Source organism: Myxine glutinosa, chromosome 8 (genome assembly GCF_964187855.1).
Source record: "Myxine glutinosa chromosome 8, kmMyxGlut1.1, whole genome shotgun sequence".
In the NCBI taxonomy this organism is placed as follows: Eukaryota; Metazoa; Chordata; class Myxini; order Myxiniformes; family Myxinidae; genus Myxine; species Myxine glutinosa.
Window position 1 is genome coordinate 18773304 of NC_136268.1, and position 20254 is coordinate 18793557.

At 43.3% G+C, this 20254-nt stretch overlaps 1 protein-coding gene across 25 annotated transcripts in view; it reads left to right on the plus strand.

The window, feature by feature from the left end:
• The window catches only part of LOC137417329 (serine/threonine-protein phosphatase 6 regulatory subunit 3), a 238253-nt gene extending 222671 nt beyond the window's left edge, over nucleotides 1-15582 (plus strand). For 10 of the 25 annotated variants that reach the window (XM_068103194.2, XM_068103180.2, XM_068103188.2 and 7 more), the window contains 7 exons: nucleotides 2833-3004; nucleotides 3237-3340; nucleotides 6881-7130; nucleotides 8000-8029; nucleotides 9045-9191; nucleotides 11344-11439; nucleotides 14128-15582. In XM_068103194.2, coding sequence (XP_067959295.2) covers nucleotides 2833-3004; nucleotides 3237-3340; nucleotides 6881-7130; nucleotides 8000-8029; nucleotides 9045-9191; nucleotides 11344-11439; nucleotides 14128-14176 — 848 coding nt within the window. In that variant the 3' untranslated portion in view covers nucleotides 14177-15582. The remainder of the gene's footprint in view (nucleotides 1-2832; nucleotides 3005-3236; nucleotides 3341-6880; nucleotides 7131-7999; nucleotides 8030-9044; nucleotides 9192-11343; nucleotides 11440-14127) is intronic. The other 15 variants (XM_078782967.1, XM_078782968.1, XM_078782963.1 and 12 more) reach the window with 7 other exon arrangements.
• Nucleotides 15583-20254: the final 4672 nt, after the last annotated feature.

Sequence of the window (20254 nt, forward strand, 5' to 3'; positions counted from 1 at the left end):
TGACGCCGGGATGACCTGCACGTCCGTTGCGGCCTAGCCTAACGCGAGACATAACGTCTTGATGACGTCCCAGCGAACATACCGTGACAGACACATGTACGGATAGATCTGGCTTCATTAAATATTAGATTAGAAACTATTTTTCATTGCTGCTGAAGCCTGTTTTGGGAATCTTGTTTGGGGTTCCTGTCAGAGCATTTGGCTCATGCTACTGCGACTCTGGGTTCAGATGACATATTTATGCCGTGTTAATTTGTCCATTGTTTCCTAATGAAAGTGTTTGAAAAACATACAACTTCATCACTCTCCCCAAATTGAGCTTGAATCTTTATATTTAAATCGCATCTTCCCTGATGTTTATGCTTCTGGACTTCTCCATTGATGTGACGACTTTTGCAGAGCATTGAACAAAATGTCATTTGCCCGATGTTGATGACCACTATGTCCCATGACCCTTGAGGATACAATCAGATTTGGATGAAAGCTTTTGCCATCATACTAAAATACGCAATTTGGCGTCTTGTCTGTCTGATGTTTTTTTGACCGCGATACATTCCGTCGTTACTTATCCAATCTCAACCAAACTTGACAGGATGACTAAGGGTTACACAATGAAGGTTGTAGCTCATTCACCTCCCTCCCCAAGGGGATTTTCTCCCCCGAGCGGGTTTTCCACCCACCATTTCCGTCAGGCTAACCCCCACTCTAGCAGGGAAAATGGCCTTAAAATGCATGTTGTTGTGTGTGCATTGCCGTCAATGTGGTTGCGTGTTGAGGTGTATATCCATGTTGAGTTAGCTTTATTGTGGCATTTTTCCAAGGCCATTTCTAATAGCAAAACTAACGCTAATATTAATAGCATAATAATAATGTTATTACAAAACAATATTCATACCAATAATATCCCACCTCTACAAGGGGTTTTTCCTCCTTGAACAAAAGCAAATCAACATTTATAAATAGCTTATGGTGTTTTCGTGGGAGCACTGGCCCAATGCCCTCTACCAGAAGTAAAAATATTAGAAACCATAAACGCGTATGATTAGCTTTTTTAAGAGTCGCTAATGCTGTTTATAACACTAAATAAAGACATTTGGAGGAATCACATCATCCGTGAGGTAAGTTTTACTTACAGAACTGAGCGAAGATCTACTGTACTCTATATACACCACAATGGTTGGGTTAATAACATGACCCTTCCTGCCACTGCCGTGGCGTTTTTCGTTGCGATATTTTCAAACTCGCTGCTGCTGTTTAACACAAAACTAAAAAGGAGGAAGCCTGGGTTGTGCTCATTTACCAAGCAGCTAGCTTGCGCTTGCCAAGCCCAGCCGTTCCTTAACGGTTTCGAATGGAGTGCTTGCTGGAATGCTTAAACCACTTGGTGATCTCTCCACAAGAAACTTGGTAAATGAACACACACCCAATGTTCTTGAGACCCGACCATAGATCGACTGTTATCTATATACCCCAAAGAGGAATGACCCTTCCTGCCGCTCCTGTAGTGAGCGGGTGTACTAGTTAGTTAAATCTAAAATCTAAAGACTGATTATCCTATTATACTCGTGTGGTTTTGTGATTACAATGGAAAACCAGTCTTGATCATAAAAGCCAGTGTTGATCTGCAGTGACGGACTGAATTGAATTTACAGAACATTGATGTGCGTATGCTAACCGCTATGGGAAGTAAGGAAAAGCTGACGTTTGGGGCGTTAACCCATTGTGGCTCTTTTCTCCGACAAAGGGTTAATGCCTGAAATGTCAGCAGGTTCATGCTTCCCATTGCGGTTTGTATACTCTGTTGATTCGATCCGAGGGTCTTTGATTGTTGTCCCCCGTCGCACCGCGGAGCGAAAGGGGGACTATGGTTTTCCCCTCCGTCCGTGTGTCCGTCCGTCCGTCTGTGCGTGCGTGCGGGCGTGCGTAAGCGAAGGACCGCATTCGAATTTGGTGTGTGGGTGCAACCCACGTCAAAATCCAAGATGGCCGCCGCCATGTATGTTTGAACCTTGTGAGCTGAATATCTTGAAAAATAAGCGAAGTACCAACTTATAATCTGGTGTGTGGGTGTATCTAGGCACAAGGAAGAACGCTATTGAAAATTGGGTCGCCACGTCAAAATACAAGATGGCCGCCACCATATATATGTCTGAACCTTGTGAGCGAAATATCTTGAAAAATAAGCGAAGTACCAACTTCTAATCTGGTGTGTGGGTGTATCTAGGCATAAGGAAGAACCCTTTTGAAAATTGCGTCGCCACGTCAAAATCCAAGATGGCCGCCGCCATGTATGTCTGAACCTTGTGAGCGGAATATCTTGAAAAATAAGCGAAGTACCAACTTCTAATCTGGTGTGTGGGTGTATCTACGCATAAGGAAGAACGCTATTGAAAATTGGGTCGCCACGTCAAAATCCAAGATGGCCGCCGCCATGTATGAACCTTGTGAGCGGAATATCTTGAAAAATAAGCGAAGTACCAACTTCTAATCTGGTGTGTGGGTGTATCTAGGCATAAGGAAGAACGCCATTGAAAATTGGGTCGCCACGTCAAAATCCAAGATGGCCGCCTCCATGTATGTCTGAACCTTGTGAGCGAAATATCATATCATAGCATGTTTTCTGCGTCTTCCACTTTGTCAACTCACATCACTTCCCCGACGGGGGACCTAGGCGTAACGCTTGTGTGAATGTTGCAATTTCTGGGAGGGTTTAAGAGAATGCTGCGGATTTGTTCTTTTGCGACCCCCTACGCATGGTTTTGTGCATGGCCCGCATAGCCGCACATGCATTTCAACACGACATGACTTCCATCACCATTCTGCTTCTTGCAGGTAGCCAAGGCTGGATGGCATCATTCGATGATGTACCAATGGAAACAACTGGGCCATCTGGCTCGATGCCACGAGATGGCGGTTCAGGTATCTGGCTCAAGACGGCTGAAGGGGTGAACTCTACAGGAACCAGTTGGGCTGTTTTCCCAGATGTTGAGTCTGCTACTGGGAGGTTAGCGAACCTTGATGCATGGCGTGTTGTGTGGGTTTCATTGGAGGTTGTTCTCATTGTACATTTGTTTGCATTGTTTAAACAGGCTGTTTTCTTTGTATGTACGATTATGTTGAGAATGCAGAAGTTCCTTCAATGTGTTATTATGACCTTTGGGTTAAACGCCTTTATTGTATGTTATCGATGGTTTATTCCTCCTCATACATTGTTGCTGTCATTTCCCTGTTTAAAGCAGTGGTCCGATGAGTGGGCCGAGAAGCAGCTCGCCGGTCGCCATGGAAACGGGACCAGACACGACCAGTCAGGCGAGCAAGCATGTTGCCACGCCGTCAAGACGTGAGTTGTGGTTGTGAGAGGGGTTGTCACCTCAACTGGAAGCGCATAATACACTAATAAGCATTTCCCAAATGGTATGTGAAGCAATTTTAGGAGCTCGAGGCACAGCAGCATGAAATCTGTCTTTGTAGGAATTTACTTGTGAAACTGCACACACTTGGGTCCAACAGTGTGGCTACATTAATGTCGTTTTAATGCGGGCCGCAAAGATGAGAGTCGGTCCAGAACACGCTCATCACTGGTTCACAAAACAAATCTCGCTTAACAAAGGTTTTGGCCCACTTTGTTACAGACCTTGTTTGATGGAGTTGCACTTTCTTTATAGGAGCGAGGTTCATGGAGAAGCAAGGCAGATCTGACTGCGACAAACATCAAGGGAATGAATGAATGAACATGATTAGAGGAGGAGGGGATAAAACATTGAAAGTAGCTGAGATGGTTGGGTTGGGTGAGGTAAGGTTAATGTGGGCTTTCCAGTTTAGTGTCAGTTAATATGCATTTCTCATTCCCATGGCAAGTTCTGATCATGACTTTAAATGCTGCTTAGATAATCCTCTTTCTCTATCACCTGCAGAGATGCCATCTTTAAGAAACACGTCTAAAAGTTTCTTTGTTAATTACTTGTGGTGAATTTTTTGCTACTTATGATTGTACCTGGAGGGACATTTTACTGTGTTGTGTTTATTTTCGGCTGCATTTTGTTACTAGTTCAAGTTAGAGAAATGGGCTTGTATTTGTGCCTTTCAGCCAGGGAGTGAGTACGACTAGGACAAGGTGCGATGATTATAAATAGCTAGTCTTTGTTCCACCTGATGGTATGGGATGCTTTCACACAGTGGAAGGGGGTTAATTTTTTTCTTTTTTGTGTATTAGTCTGTCCCCCGCTTCCTATTTTTATTAAAAAATGACGTTCCGTCAAATGTCAAATGAGTTGATCAAAGGTCAAATGAAAGACGTCCTGTCAGGTAAATATTTTTTTAACGAGCTAACTTGTGAACCAGTCATGGGATTTTCACCAAACTTGGTATAATTATATATTATGATGCAAAGATAAACTGATTCGATTTTGGGGTCAAGGGGTCAAAGATCTAGAGGTCATGTTACGTTGCAATTATTTCGTTACAGCGATAACTTCAGAACGGCTGAAGAGATCCTAGTCAAACTTGGTAAAGTTATGTACAATGATGAAAAGATGAACTAATTCGATTATTGGGTCAAGAGTTCAACGGTCAAAGGTCATGTTAAGTAAAAAGTATGTTGCCATGCCAACTTGTGAACCAGTGATGGGATTTTGAACAAACTTGGTATCCGTATATATGATGCAAAAATGAAATGATTGGATTTTCGAGTCAAGGGTCAGAGGTCATGTCAGGTAAAAATGTGATAACTTGAGAACAGCTGAAGGGATTTAAATCAAACTTGGTACTAGTATGTATAATGATATAATAATGTTGGCAGAGGCATATCGGTTGACGTCGTGACGTCAGAGTGTCGTTCTAGTTTATTACTGTTTTTTTTATTCCAGTAATCTTCATCATTGGTGAAACAGTGGTACGGTAATTGATCATTTTGAGTCAAAAAATGTTATCACTAAATGTACAACTCAAAATTATAGATAATGCAAAGCGTTTTATTGATTGGTTTTTTTTTTATACCTGATCAAAGCTCGTGGAAGAGCTAGAGCGGAATGGAAGGGAACAAAATGGAAATGGGGACACAGCAACAACAAAGCAGAGTAATACTGAGGTCATGGGGAGGCGGAGAGGACACATGGTGGTAAATAAGCAGAATGAAACAGGAAGATGTGGAAGGGGAAAGCCAGGATGGAAACAGTGAAGGGACAAACCAACCAATAAACGAAAAGGGGTGAAAGAAAATCACAATAACCTGGAAAAGGGAATGCTTGGGAATGGGGTAATTTGAAGTAGAAGAGATCATGAGCATGGATTTGGGGGAGGGGTGGGGTTGAGAGTCATGAGGTAGTAGTGAAGAGCTATCATGAAGCGTTGGAAAAATAATGTGATTGGAAGTTGGTTCCACAGGTGAGCGAAAGGAGGACCAAATGAGTGGAGGTGAACAGCGAGCCTGGATTTTGGGAGTTTGATAAGAAGAGATTTTACTGACTGACCGTTTGCGCCCTACAGAAACCTGGGGTACAGAGGCTGCCAGTCCTAAAAGGAGGTGGTAGAATAGAGACGCTCCTAACCTGTATCTGGAGTGAAAGAAACAGGACAAGACCTGCAGCTTCGTCACGGTAGAGTTTGAGGGTCTTAATTTCCACGGCATTAGAAAGGGCAAAAGGTGAGAGGCAGGGGCGCCAGCCCAAAGGGGGAGCAGTACTCCATCAACCTTTAAATTAAGGCCTTGTAGGTTGTCAAAAGTTCAGAATGGCCAAGGAAAAACCTTGCACAATGAAGGATGCCCAGTCAGCAACTGGCTTTGGAGGCCATCTTGGAAATATGATCTGCTGAAGAAAGTTCATGGCGGATGGTGAGGCCCAAACGTTTGAGTGACTTGACCTCTTCAAGTGGTTTGCTTCGGAAGTAGATGGGAGAGTTTGCCAGATGATCCTTTGGGAGAGACAGGGTGTGTGGGATTTGTCTGGGTTGAAAGACGTTTTCTAATGTTGAAAGATTGAAAGACGACCAGCTACTGATTATATCAAGTTCTACAGAGTGAAGTGACTGCTGCCTGTCTGTCTGAAGGATGGCAGAGGGTAGAATCATCAGGATGAGAAATGACGTGGCAGAGTGCTATTTTATACAAGCTTACATCTGGCCTTGCTCCTCCTACCCTCTCCTTCCTCTACCATCCCCCTGCCATGTCAAGTTGCACTGGTTGCTGAAGAAACCCTCATTTGCTCACCCTCCCAAAGTCCAGATTGATGCCCACCTACTTTCACTTATCCCCTTATTTACCTGATTGTGGAATCTCCCTGTTCCGTTGACTTGTCTTCCTCACTTCAGAATTTCAAATGTGATGCCCATCGCTGCTTTTTGTGCTCACCCATGCAAATCTACGGTTTCTTTACACACCGATTCTTTCTCATTCTCGTCCTCCTGAGCCACTATTACTGTTTTTTGAGTTATTCTTCCTTTCCTCCTTGTGTATGTCCACCCCTGCTTCCCATACCTTCTGGTAGTGTGTAAACCTGCTACCCTTTGTTGTCTATCTCCTCCATGAACCTCGTCCATTGTATGTAATTATTTTTTTAATTCTCCCCTTCCTCCCACATGCACTTATCATTAAGTTTTTTTTCAGAACACCCCATTTTCAAATCTCTCCTTTTTTATTGCGTACCTGCTCTCTTGAGCTGAACATCGATTTATATGTAGGTCTTTTATACACATGTGCGTTCCTCGGATGTACTGTAGTTTTCTCACCGATGACATAATAGTGGAACTTGTAGTGTGATGCAATTGCCCCAGGATGACATCATGAATTGTGCCGATCCATCTGCCCCCAAAATGTCACCTTTTTTTTTTACATGGCGATGTTGTGAAGTGATTAAGTCGCGTACGCCTCCTATTTCTCTCGTAGAGCCTACAAACCCGTCCAGTTCCAGCACCCATGCGGCACGCCCTGTGCCCACGGGCGTCTCTTCAGATGATGAGAACAGTTCATCAGGTGGTTCGGACAGCGATGAAGCGGAAGGAAACCCCCGGCTCAAAGTGGTGCTAAACAAGACCCAAGGAGGGACGGTCATCACGGAAACCATTACGTCAGGCTCAATGCAGGAGACCCTTTGCCTTAGTATGGATGCCAAAAGCGAGACCGCTGTCTTTAAGAGGTACTCATTGAGAGGCTGATCTATCTCAGTTGTCATTTTATGTAACGTTTAAAAAGATTTTTAAGCATGCACGACATGGTCATGTTTCATTAATCCTCATTCCATCAACTTCCTCTGCTTTTGCTCCCAATCCACGTGTCAATCCAATATCATCGTATTTTATTTTGATCAACTCGTGGAGGCCCTTTTTTCACCTGCGGATTTGTTGCTTCCATCCTTCTCCCTCCTTCCTCCCCCCACCAAGTATTTTAAAATTTTCCAGAGAACCTTGTAGGAAGCACTTTTGCTCAAAAGCTTCCTCAGGTCTATTTCTTATTCAAAGCTTACCGTACCTTTAATGCTACGTTTCCACTTGCATTTTCATGGTGAAGGTCTCGAGGAGCTCGTGGGGTTGGTTCACAAAATCTACTTGGAGGGGGTAAAGTGTTAAGTGTGAATGGTGTGTGTGTCAAGCTTGTTGTGGTACCGATGAGCCTTGTTTTTCGATTTTCGACACGAATAACCATGTTGTCACATTGCCATATTTGGTTAACTTGCATGGAATGCTGGAGGTTGTGGATTTTTTGTTTTTTTGTAATGAGGGGTGAGGCAATTGATATACATGGGATGTTTCTGGCTCGGCAAGCTCCTCACCATGACTTAATTATGCAGTGGAAATGTAACATAAGACTTGCTCGCTTGGGTGCTGTCTTTCATTTTGCGCATCGGACACACAAAGGCTTCCATCGACTTGTCTTTTACCCCTCCCTCCCCCCCTTTTTTTTTCCTGGAAAATTTATTTGACCAATTGCAGTGCACACTATTTGTTAGTAACTCTTCTTGCTTGTTAGTAACTCTTCTCCCCCTTTTTTCCTACTGGCTCCTTTGAGATGCAAGATTTTTAGATCGACGTGTAGATGGTATGTAGTCACCATGTATTTTTATTTATTTTTATTTTTTGCCTTTCACACCTGCTTCTTTGCCTGCCTTAGCACCCCTTTGTGCTGCTACCTTGCCTTGATGCATGGTTGATCATTTCTCTCCTGCTTGCTGCATACGTCACAATGCCTCCTGGAACAACATACGGAATCATGTATTGCATCGAGCAGTGTTTATTTAAGCCCTGTTATTCCAGCCCCTTTCGCTTTCTCCATTGGCTTTCGCATTTCACCCGGTCACTCCACAAAGCTGTTTTGTCTGCCCCTCCCATGTTTATTTGTTTCCCCCTGCCCCCTCCCACTGCCACCCGTTTGTTGTTGGCCTGGGATTCTTTTGCAAACAGCGAATGGGATTTCCCATCTGTTGCTGTGATTGCTATGCTACCATGCCAAGCCATAACCATTCGAGCTTGAGGCCATTTGCGTTGGGTGAGCTGTGCAGAAAATGTCTTGCACACTGTACTTGAGGGACTGGTTTGGTGATTTTGGTCTTGCATGCCTCTTGGGGATCAATTGCCTGGTTTGACTGTCCATTTAAGTGAAACGTGAGTGTTCTTTTGGAATGAATCGAGCAAAATTGTCTTTCTGTCATGTTTCCTTCTGTGAGCTAGAGAGTACTTTCAGCCTGGTTCCAGCTACACCGGAGTCGTTTTAACATGTATTTAGTCTAAAGGTAGAGCTGAACGACCAAGAGTGAAATGTGCAAGGGATTCGATCATTTCTTGCTGATTAAAGATTATAGTGACCGTCTCCTTGCACTTCGCTCCACTCATATTTTAAGTGTTGCATTGTGGAAGACGGTGGCTCTAATGTCACTTGATAATTGGTATACAGTCAAGTTATTGTTTGGGGTCTAATAGTAAGTAAACGACTCTGATGTGTGGTTTGATCCCCATGGACGTACCAGTATGCACAATTAGCTGTTTAGTAAGTTACGGAGCAAATGCTTTGTAAGTACAAAGCCATTATGTATACCGTCTCATTTATACTTTTGCAGCAGCAGCGAAGTGGGAGAATCAATCAGCTCTGAGGATGTACCCATCACAGAAATGTCTCTGAGCAGCCCTGAGCCAGCTCCAGTTGTCCTCGCAGCCTCCGTAGAAGATGCCGGTGTTCGTCCTGTACTTTGTACCAACCAGACCAGGTGTGGGAATGTGGCACAGTGCCCCTTCCGATGCCCTCTAAACATTCAGATTGCTTGAATTTAGTAGTCTTATTTTGTCATTTTTCAGATGCCACCGATTTTTGCCATTCGGTCTTTCAGCTAAAAGTTTGTGAATGAACAGAATTGCCTCTCCATCTGAGGCCCAATGATTAATTAACGATGACAGAAACAATACAAACTCTTTTTGTGTCACTTGAGCAGAGCTACTTAATTTGAAGAGTAATTTTTCTTCATTCTGCAGTTGTATGTCTGGTGATTGTTTGCCTGTAAAGCCTAGTACCAGCAACTCAGCGTGGTGTAATGTTTGCGAAGGCCTCTTGGCAAGATAACCCCATGGGTTAGTATCCTGTGGAGGTATGGGGATATTTCTCTTTAATTACCCTACTGACTACAGAGAAGAGCAATGTTTGAAGATGATTTCACTGGCATCAAGAGTGTTCCGGTTACATCACTTCCCCCTGTTTGAAGTCACGTCTGTTGTTGTCTTATTAGTCCCCTACCGGTGCACACCGGAGGGGACTATCGGTTTGCACGCCGTCCCTCCGTCTGTCAGTCCGTCAGTCCGTCACGCAAAGAACAGCTTTCCGGACTTTTTTTCTAAACGCTTAATGCTAATGATTTCAAACTTGGCAAATGGTTTCCTCATGATAAGTTACAGATCAAGTTCGAACTTCACGACGTTTCGATCATTTTTGACAAAGTTATGGCACTTTGAACTTTGGTAATTCTGATGATCCTTAACTCAGTGCCATTTTAAGTTTTAATTTCCTTTACAAAAACATTTTCTCTGCAATAATAGGACCGATTGAGATCAAATTTTCACCGTAGGAGGGACTCGGTCTGTAGAATATTTTAATGGTAATTATGACGTCACAGGTCACGAAGTTCGGCCGCCATATTGTTTTTCGTGAAAACACGAAAACCCCTTTTTCTCTGCAACGGCTGAACAGATCGAGGCCAAACTTTGCAGGCAGGATCGCATACCCATGACGAACAAAAAAGTCAATGAGCATGACGTCATGCATCACATGGTTTCAGAGTTATGACGTTTTTAAGCATGAACCTTTAAAACCGAGCCCCTCCCTCATTTTTGATCCAATCGAGTGGAAACTTCACAGATCCGTTCAGCATGTCAGTCTACTAAAATGTCCTTTTGGAATTTGCGATAGGTCACGTGGTTTGGCAGATATCGTTAATTAAACAAAAATATAAAAAAATTGGATATCTCTTGAATCGCTAGTTCCTCAGACCGTGAGTTGGTAATTATATAATTCACACAGTGCAATACATGCAGGCCGCTCCACGGAGTGACCTTGCGGGCTCATCAACGAGGCGAGGCGTGACACAAATGTGTCTCAGCATACCTCAGATCAAGTTTGAAAACCAGCATCAACCGTGCATAAATTTGCATATTCTGTCATTTTTGACAAAGTTATGGCACTTTGAACTTTGGGAGGGGACATGTATTGCAGCGCAATACTCAGAATGCTTGTTTCTCTGTATGTGTGTGTGCATGATTGTGTAATGGCTGCTCTTTGAGTCTTTGAACTTGTAAAAAAAGATGCATGGTTTTCAAGAGCATAATTTTGTAATTATGAATTCGTCCAACATTCAATATAAGGCTACAAAAAAGGAATTATTGAAAGATTAAGTCAAGATCAACGAGTACAACTGTCCAGAAAAGCAGGACTCAGGTCTGACATTTCAACCACTGAGTGGTCTTCATCTCAGGACTGTGCAAGCATTGTGTGCCAGGAGCTAAGTTTCTACAAAGGTTTCCTTGTGACTGCATTGTGTAGATGGTAAGACCCAACACATTTTGTTCTGCATATGGCAGTCTCCCATTTGGGATTTGAAATTGGGATCACAGCATCATGAGCTGTGTTTTGAGAGGGGAGCACTAAACAGGACCAACCTTGTTCTCAGAAGACATATTGTACTTTTTGTTGAAGATGTTTGCCATTCCTCTTGCGGCTCGCGCTGTTGAAATGTTCTTGCATATATTGTCATTTGGCATACAACAAACATTGTAATATAAAACTCTGCATTTGTTTGTGTTTATTCTGAGTTTAAATTTTTCAGTCACTAAAAATTTGAGAGTTTTCATCACATTTTTTTTTTTTGCATCCAGCTCTCCACCAGCATTGAACAAGACTGAAGCAGAAGCAAAAGCTTCTCCTCTTGAAAATGGACCTTTGGAAGGGAATGTTCCTGAATTAGAAAGTCGGTGAGTTTTTCATTCAGCATTCTTAACGTGTTTGTGCCATTTTGTCGCAGTGGCAGTGACAGTCTCCTAAATATTTGATGGGAAAAGTTGAAATGCCTGGGTTATCATTTCAAGAAAATCATTTCGAGAGGGGAAAAACATTTTGATTGCAATATATATGGCCCTTTCTAACTTTTTTATTCTAATATTTGCTTTACATACCATGTTACTTTGTGGTGGTGGCTTAGCGGTTAGGGTGCCGGCTTGGGATCCTGGGTTAAAGTCCCGGTCGATCGCTGAATTAACGCCAGGGAGGTTGACTCAGCCTGTCATCCTTCCGGGGTCGGCAAATTGAGTACCAGTTAACTGGTAATGCCCTGTGTGTCGCAAGAGGCGACTAACAGGGTTGGCGGCAGAAAGGGCATCCGGCCATAAAACATTGCTTCAAAAAGGAGGCCACGGTGCCTGAAAAAGGCCAACCCCTGCTCTGCAGGGAAAAATGGCCTCCAAAGGTGGTTCTTCTATACTATGTTACTGTTACTCTGTGCCGGAGGTCTAATATGGACCTCTGAATGACGTTGATGGAAACGCATTTACTGCATTCAGAATTAGCTATTACAATCCCCCAAGGATCTCTCAATAAATAAACCGAATTTGGCAGTTGGTTGCGCACGTAGGCAGGAAAACGTTTCTTTACAATTAAAATGGTTTATTCAAATGTATGTGGAGGTAAAGATTGGCCAGACGCTGAATAAATATAAATGTATATGGAGGTAAGGATGGGAAAGACTTTAAGAATATATAAACGGAACAGATCTGGTGGTCGACAGGTATAGATAGCGACGAAAGGGGAGAAAACACACGCACTTATACACAAAATAAATAACCCCGCTATTCCGCTAATAAACCACCGTTTAGAGGCCATTTTTCCCCGCAAAGCGGGGGTTGACCTTTTCGGGGACCGTGGTTGTTGTTGTTTTTTGGTTCCCTTTTTGAAGCAATGTTTTACGGCCGGATGCCCTTCCTGCCGCCAACCCTGTTTGTCACCTTTTTACGATAAACAGGGAATTGAGTGCTAATTGCCGCTAATGGTGCCGGCAATACCAGATTCAAACCACGAATGGGAACACAGGCGAGGAATTAAGGCAAGCACAGGCTGGTCTTGGCCGCAGGATGATGATGATCGTGCAGGGTTGTGTGGTACAGGGCAAAGTCTGGTTCGGGGTAGAAAAGGAAAGTATGGTGCGATGTGGAAATGGTCTCTGCATCTCTCGATTAGTCCTTCCTGAACAAGCCACAAAGCACAGACTTATATGTAATACTATATATATTATATACAGTAACTATTAGGGTGAATCAAACACCCTGTTTTTGAAAAATATTCTTGTATTGATTTACTCATCCCCCACCGTCTTCCCTGCTAGGATCGGGTAAAAATCAGGTGCCCCCGCTAATGGACGGCTTTGGCCAAATATGAGATTTGTCAAATTTTATAAAGGTAACAACACATTCTTATGGTAATTCAGGGTCGCTGATTCCAAAAATGACCTGTAAAAGGTGGGGGGGATCAAAATTTGAAAAATTTTAGTCCACCTTTTGTCAAACTTGGCTTATCGGGTAACCAACAAACCAAAAAAAGAATAATTTTTCAAAACATGACAGTATTTACAATATTTACGTATTTATTAAATAAATAGCCAAAAAATGTATAATTTACACTATTTACAAATTATATATTTACAATTTATATATTTTGAATAATTACCAAGTATTTAAAATATTTACAGATCCCAAAAAATTATATATATATATGCATGAAATTTGTAGAATTTATATCGGCACTGTATATAGTCTATGGGCACTGTATATTTTAAATAACTATATTTCCGTGTTGGCCATTCCCATTTTCTCCTTTTTTAAAATTCCTCTTTCTACTTTCCTCCCTTTCTAAAATATTCTCCACCCCTCTCTCCTTTCCACTAGGCTAACCCCTGCTCTAGCGGGGAAAATGGCCTTAAAAACGATCATTCATTCATTCATATTCATTCCTCTCTCCTTTCCACATGTAACATTTCGATTTTCTTTTCTTATCTCCTCCTCTTAACTCCACACTCCATCCCCACCCTTCTCCTTTTCTTTCTTGTCTTCATCGTTCCCTCTCTTCTTCCCTTTCACAGAGATACACATCCTTTTTTTGTCCCCCGTCGCACCGCGGAGCGAAAGGGGGACTATGGTTTTCCCCTCCGTCCGTGTGTGCGTCCGTCCGTGCGTGCGTCCGTCTGTGTGTGCGTGCGTAAGCGAAGGACCGAATTCTAATTTGGTGTGTGGGTGCAACTAGGCATATGGAAGAACCCTATTGAAAATTAGGTCGCCACGTCAAAATCCAAGATGGCTGTCACCATATCTACACCTTGTGAGCGCGATATCTTTGAAAAATATACGAACTACTAACTTCTAATCTGGTGTGTGGGTGTGTCTCCAACCCACTCGCAAATATTATCGACTTCCATGTTTTCTGCGTCTTCCACTTTGTCAACTCACATCACTTCACCGACGGGGGACCTAGGTGTAACGCTTGTTTCTTAACCTGAAACACACCTTAACCCAACTACAAAATCATGATTTGCTGCAATATTTAGCATGTCAAACACATTTTGCTGCATGTGAGTTTTCACTACCCATTCCTCCCCTCTTCCCTTGTCTTTGAAGGCCGGAGCAACTGTCATCTGGTGATTCTTCAGTGGACGTGTCAACATAAAATGCTTTGGCACATGGTTGGAGAGTTGTTGGGGGGGGGAAGGAAAGGGGGTACAGGGGTGTGGACAAGTTAGCTTGAAGGCCACGGCCGCAATCAACCAGAATGTCTTCTTTCCGGTTGATTCTCGGGGAGGTCCCACAGGAGCCCAGCCTTGGTGACTTGTTTATTTCCTCCCTCACAGCTCGTCCTGTCGTTTTGCTTGTACTTCTCTCAGCCGCCATGACTCCACTCCTCTCCTCCCCCTTTCACTTCCCACCTTCCAGGCACCTGCTGGCTATTTGCTAACCATGCAGCATATTTGGATAGGTCAAGCTGTGAGACAGGACCTGGCCTATCGTGTATTGCAATGCAGTGTGTCGTGTATTGCAATGCAGTGTGTGCACAAGCAGAGAACAGAGTGGAACAATGTAAATTTATCAACAAGAATGTACGCAACTGTGGAACCCCCTGATTTAGCTGTTTAATTTGGGGATTATTATTTTTTAAGTGCAAGACATTTGCACCAGAAACATTTTGGAGGTTGGTGCACTCTGCCTAAACTATGAGAAGCATCTTTTGAATGTTGGCATTATTGGTTCAGATGTATAAACAGGGTGGCACTCCAGAATGAATTACTGATAGGCTAATTTTGTAAGTCTTACAGTAACACGATAACCTTAATTTAAGAATATTTCCCATTTTCGTTTTCCTCGCTTGTCCGATCACACAAGCCTTTTGATATCCAACAGAAAGGTTTATCCGTGGGTGGGTCGACGGACTTGAAACCAATGTTGCAGCGCTTTGGCGGGGGTTAAGGCTCGTATCTTAGAGACCTCGTGAGGAGTCGGGACATTGCTGCCATGATCTATGATTTTATTTTTTTTGTCGGGTCTGTGCGGGGTGGGGTTGCTTTTGACCATTCCGTTTACAACACACACAACTGCTCTGTGTTCCTGTGAACACGTGTTTGTACAAAGACGACAAACAGGGGAGAGGTGGGGAGGGGGGGGGGAGGGTGGTAAATAAAAATAAAAACCAAACCCTGGCAGTCGTGACGCGAAACATCGTCGAGTCGAGTGCATCATTGTGACTGCCAACCACACCACCGAGCTGACATTTGTAGAATTGCCGTGTACACTTGGATATTTTTGAAATGCCTGTATTAAACCAATTGCCATAATGATAACCACGGATGGCTGTTTCATAATTTTGGGCTTTTTTGGTGCCACTTTGATGTTTTACCAGGTGTTCGATTTAACTTTACGTGATGCCTCTTTATGCACTCGTGGGAAATTAGATAGCTTTGTATGATGGACTCTTTAATTTCAATGACGATGACCCAAGTTAATTTGATTTTTTTTTTTTTTTTGCTCCTTTTTGTCTTGACAAATTTCCCACTAAAAGTGTTCATAAACTTGTGTACAGACCTCTCGACTTGTGTATTTTTATGAACTTCGTTCATGGACCATCGTCCTACTGTCACGGTTTTGCATTTACCAAATGCCTTTCGCTCGCCCACGTCGGCAAAACAATAATTGTAAAAGCACTAAACAATTTTGCTTTGCAAACACATATACACTTTCTGACTTTTAATGACTTATTTACTTACAGCAGATTTAACTGGAGCGAAGTTGGTTGTGCACAATCACAAATTCCCTTTCTGCCTACCTAAAGCAAATTTGAAAAATGGTGAAAAGTTCCATCAGGAACGACCCAATATCAAATTAGGAGTTCTTTTTTTTTTTTTAAATCAAATTAGGAGTCCCCACCACCTTGGGCATGAACCACATGGCAAGAAGGTACAAGAGTTGTATCACTTTTGGCCCACCCCCTGGGATGGGGTCAAAAGGCCATGTACCAAAAAGTGCAATTACTGATACATTTTAAACATTTTTAATGAAGCTTTGTATTTGAAATCAACATTGGGAGATGCATTAAATATGCAACGTTTTTTTTGGATTTGACCCCTGGTTCATGCCCCTGGGCAGCGTAGGAATTTGTCATTGCGAGCCATCGATTTCACATCAAATTGAAACTTTGTATTTAAAATGAACATTTGGAGATGCATGAAATATGTAGCGTTTTTTAAAATTTTTGTTTTGGATTTGATCCCCAGTCCTTAGCCTGGTGTTGGCTTAGCGTTTAGGATGCTGGCTTGGGATCCTGGGTTCGAATCCCGGTCGATCGCTAAATTAACACCAGGGGGGTCGACTCAGCCTGTCATCCTTCTGAGGTCGGCAAATTGAGTACCAGCTTGCTGGGATGAATGATCCCGGTGTGTACCCCGGTTTAGAATAGGTACACCGTATCCCTGCGCATCGTAAGAGCGTGACCAAGGGTTGGCGCCAGGAAGGGCATCCGGCCATAAAAACATTGCCTCAAACAGGGAACCATGATTGTCATGGGGCCCGCAAGGCTAACCCCTGCTCTAGCGGGGAAAATGGCCTTAAAACTATCATTCATTCATTTGATCCCCAGTCTATTCCCCAGAGGATGGGGACTTCTAGTTACAGGGGTCTCCACTAATAGTCCAAGCCATTTAGCATTTGACGGGGAAAAAACTGCAACACTACCGATCTCATTAGTATTGATTACCCTCAAGGTACCTTTATAACATACTAAAAGTATAAAGGTCTAAAAATATGGGGTGACTCTCAAATAATGCAATCAAGTTTTCTCCATTTAGCCCCATGTTAAAAGACGTACATATGCCGCATGCTATGATTATTGTCGCTCTCTGAACTTCTATTGCTTATTTTATACACTGGACCTAATCACTAGCACGATATAATAAATAAAGGATATCATACTGTACAATATTGTATATATAAGTGAAGTTTTTACTGTTTTAGTGTCTTATTTAACCACACCCCGTTTTACAAAGACTGCTCACTCCACAGCAAGCGACGGTACATCATTATTTGTTTGTGAACCATATATATCTTAGTTTTTAATCCCATCAATGACATGTATTTAGTATGTTTAGGTCTATTGGCAATAACATACAGTAATAGTATATTCAACTTTTCTATATTTGCAGGTAATCCAACCCTGAAGAATGGCGGCCAATTCGTGTGTGTTCTGCAATGAATCCACCAACAACGATAATCCAGTAGTGACACTTCGTGAAAAGGGAAGTCGGACTATTAATGTTGTTAGTGACCAGCGCAGTGACCCAATACAGACTGTTCCAGGTCAAGTTGTTCATCAAGAATGCCGACGTGTATACTGCAATCCAATAAAGGTAGCACAGAGTATCAGAGATACACACAGACCAGGCCCAAGTGTATCGCTCCGATCAGCAGAGGAAGCCTTCAACTTCAAAGCAGATTGCCTCTTCTGTGGTACAAAGGTGAACTTTGATAACAGGAAACAACAAGGAGATGTCCACTCTATCACATTTACAGAATGTAAAGATAGTCTTCTGCAAAAGTGCTCAACAAGGAACGATGCATGGGCCGATACTGTTCGGGCTCGACTGCTCATTGTGTGTGACCTTCCAGCGGCAGATGCCGTGTATCACCAGGTATGCAGTTCAAATTTCCGGACAGGGAAACTGATCCCTCTGAATTTTGTACATAATGAAACAGTACAGAAGAAACAGAAATTGGGTAGACGATACAAATCACCACACGAAGGCGGTTGTCCTGCTCTGGATGACAGATGTCAGGCATTTATAAAGGTGACTGAATTCCTTGAGGAAAATGACGACGAACAAAACACAATCTCTGATCTGGTGGACAAAATGGCCGAGTATCTTGCTGACTCAAATGCCGAGTCCTATTCTCAAAGATATATGAAAGACAGACTGATTGAACACTTTGGCGACAGAGTCATTGTCACAACAGTTAATGGCAAATCGAATGTTGCAACGATGAGGCAAACAGCTGACAGTGTACTTTTGGAGTTTCATGCAAACCAGTCTAAGGATCCTATGATTCAGAAGAAAATAATCCTGGAAGCTGCCGCTAAATTCATACTGGATGACATAAAGCAAGTGGAAACAGGGAATGAAACATACCCAACATCGGAAGACTTTGAGTTCAAAGACGCCAGCCTCAACTTTCTTCCTGATACTCTGAAGATTTTTCTTGGAAAGATCTTGAAGGCAAAAGATGTAGAGCTGAAGATAGCTTCAATTGGTCAGGCTATAATGCAAGCTGCACGACCACGTGTCCTGATTGCTCCACTGCAAATTGCACTAGGGGTGCAGCTGCAGCACCATTTCGCCTCTCGTTTCCTTATTGATTCACTGCATGCACATGGGTACTGCAGCTCATACAAGGAAGTCACACGTTTCAACCAAAATGCAGCTGTATACCAGGGTACGGACATACCCAACCACAAGGGAGAATTTGTTCAATATGCAGCTGACAACGTCGACCACAACATTAGAACCTTAGACGGACACAACACCTTCCATGGCATGGGGATAATAGCCATGATTACCCCTGGAACAACACAAGGACATCCGATTCCTAGAGCTCAGGTCACTGCCAGCGACATAGAAACAACTGGAAGAATCCAGATACAGTACCATAGAGCTGACGACCAGGCACTTGCAACCTTGACTTATGGGAGCGTGCCTATCATGAGAGCCCATGATCCCACAGCCAACCTTGATGTACTGTGGAAGACGTCACTGCTGTTCAAGATACCAAGACCTGCATGGTCCGGGATGATGCAACTCTTACATCGTGGTGTCCAGCATTCAAAATCGTCTGTCCTGTTTCTCCCAATGATTGATTTGAGCTCGAGCGACACTACATGCATCTACTCCACTCTCAACTACATTGCGCAACATGCTAAACAACATGATGTACCTACCATCATCACCTTTGATCAGCCACTATGGTGGAAGGCATTGTCGATCATTCTCTCGGAGCCAGATGGAAGCCCCATGCGACGTATTGTGGTAAGGCTAGGTGCCTTTCATATGGAAATGAGCTTCCTTGGCAGCATAGGGCACCTCATGGGTGGTTCTGGGTTGAAGGAGCTGCTAGAACTCATATACGCACCAAATGCAGTGGATCACATCCTAACAGGAAAAGCAATTTCCAGGGCTGTATGGGCACACATCCTCCTGGATGCTGTCCTGAATGCACTCCTCCTGTCTGATCCTCTTGGAGGAACACAATACAGAACTGCAGAAGACTTGCCAGTTCGGGATGAAGATGCAATGAGTGGCTTGGCCGATGATTATGTGATTCATCCAGATGCGAGTAAAGCAAGGACCCTGTATGATGCGTTGATGAAAGGCACATGATCTTCCAACGATGTAGCAAGTGATCCAATCCTTGACAAGATCAGCAAAGTCTTTCAAACACAGACAGAATCATTGACCAAAGACCGAACAGCGAAACTGTGGTTACAGTATATGGATATGGTGAAGATCTTAAGAAAATTCATCAAAGCCGAGCGTATGGGAAACTGGTCCCTGCACCTCGAAGCTGTATCTGATATGTTACCATATGTAGCAGCCTTAGGTCATTCACTCTATGCTAAGTCTGCCAGGATTTACCTGCAAATAATGCACAGCTTAGAACAGGACTATCCAGATGTGCACCGTAAGTTTACTCAGGGCTTCCATGTCGCCCGAAGAAGTAGTAGAGCTTGGGCTGGAATTTCCTCAGACCTGATGATTGAGCAAGTACTCATGAGAAGTATGAAGACCAGCGGGGGGTTAACAAGAGGAAGAGGAATGACAGAGCAACAACGGTTAACGTGGCTTTTGTCCATGCCGGCTTGTTCGGAGACGAACAGATCGATGCAAGAGCTCACTGGAGTGAAGTACAGCACAGGTGAACAGAACAAAGAGATGGGCAAAACCAGGCAGCATCGCGACATGCAAGATACAAGTACACTACAGGTCGCTCTAGTTGACAGAAATCCTTTCAAGTGTCATCCATCCCTCAGGAACATAATGACTGGTGTCAACGCTGGCAGTAAGGTTGATGTCGACAATGCCAAGCTCATTGGAGACAAGATCATGCACTCCATGACAAATCAGTCAGTTGTCCACTACACGTTCAAGCGCAAAGACCAAGCCACCACATTTCTGAAGGCCAGATCATCTGTGCGAGTTGGTAAAGACCACGA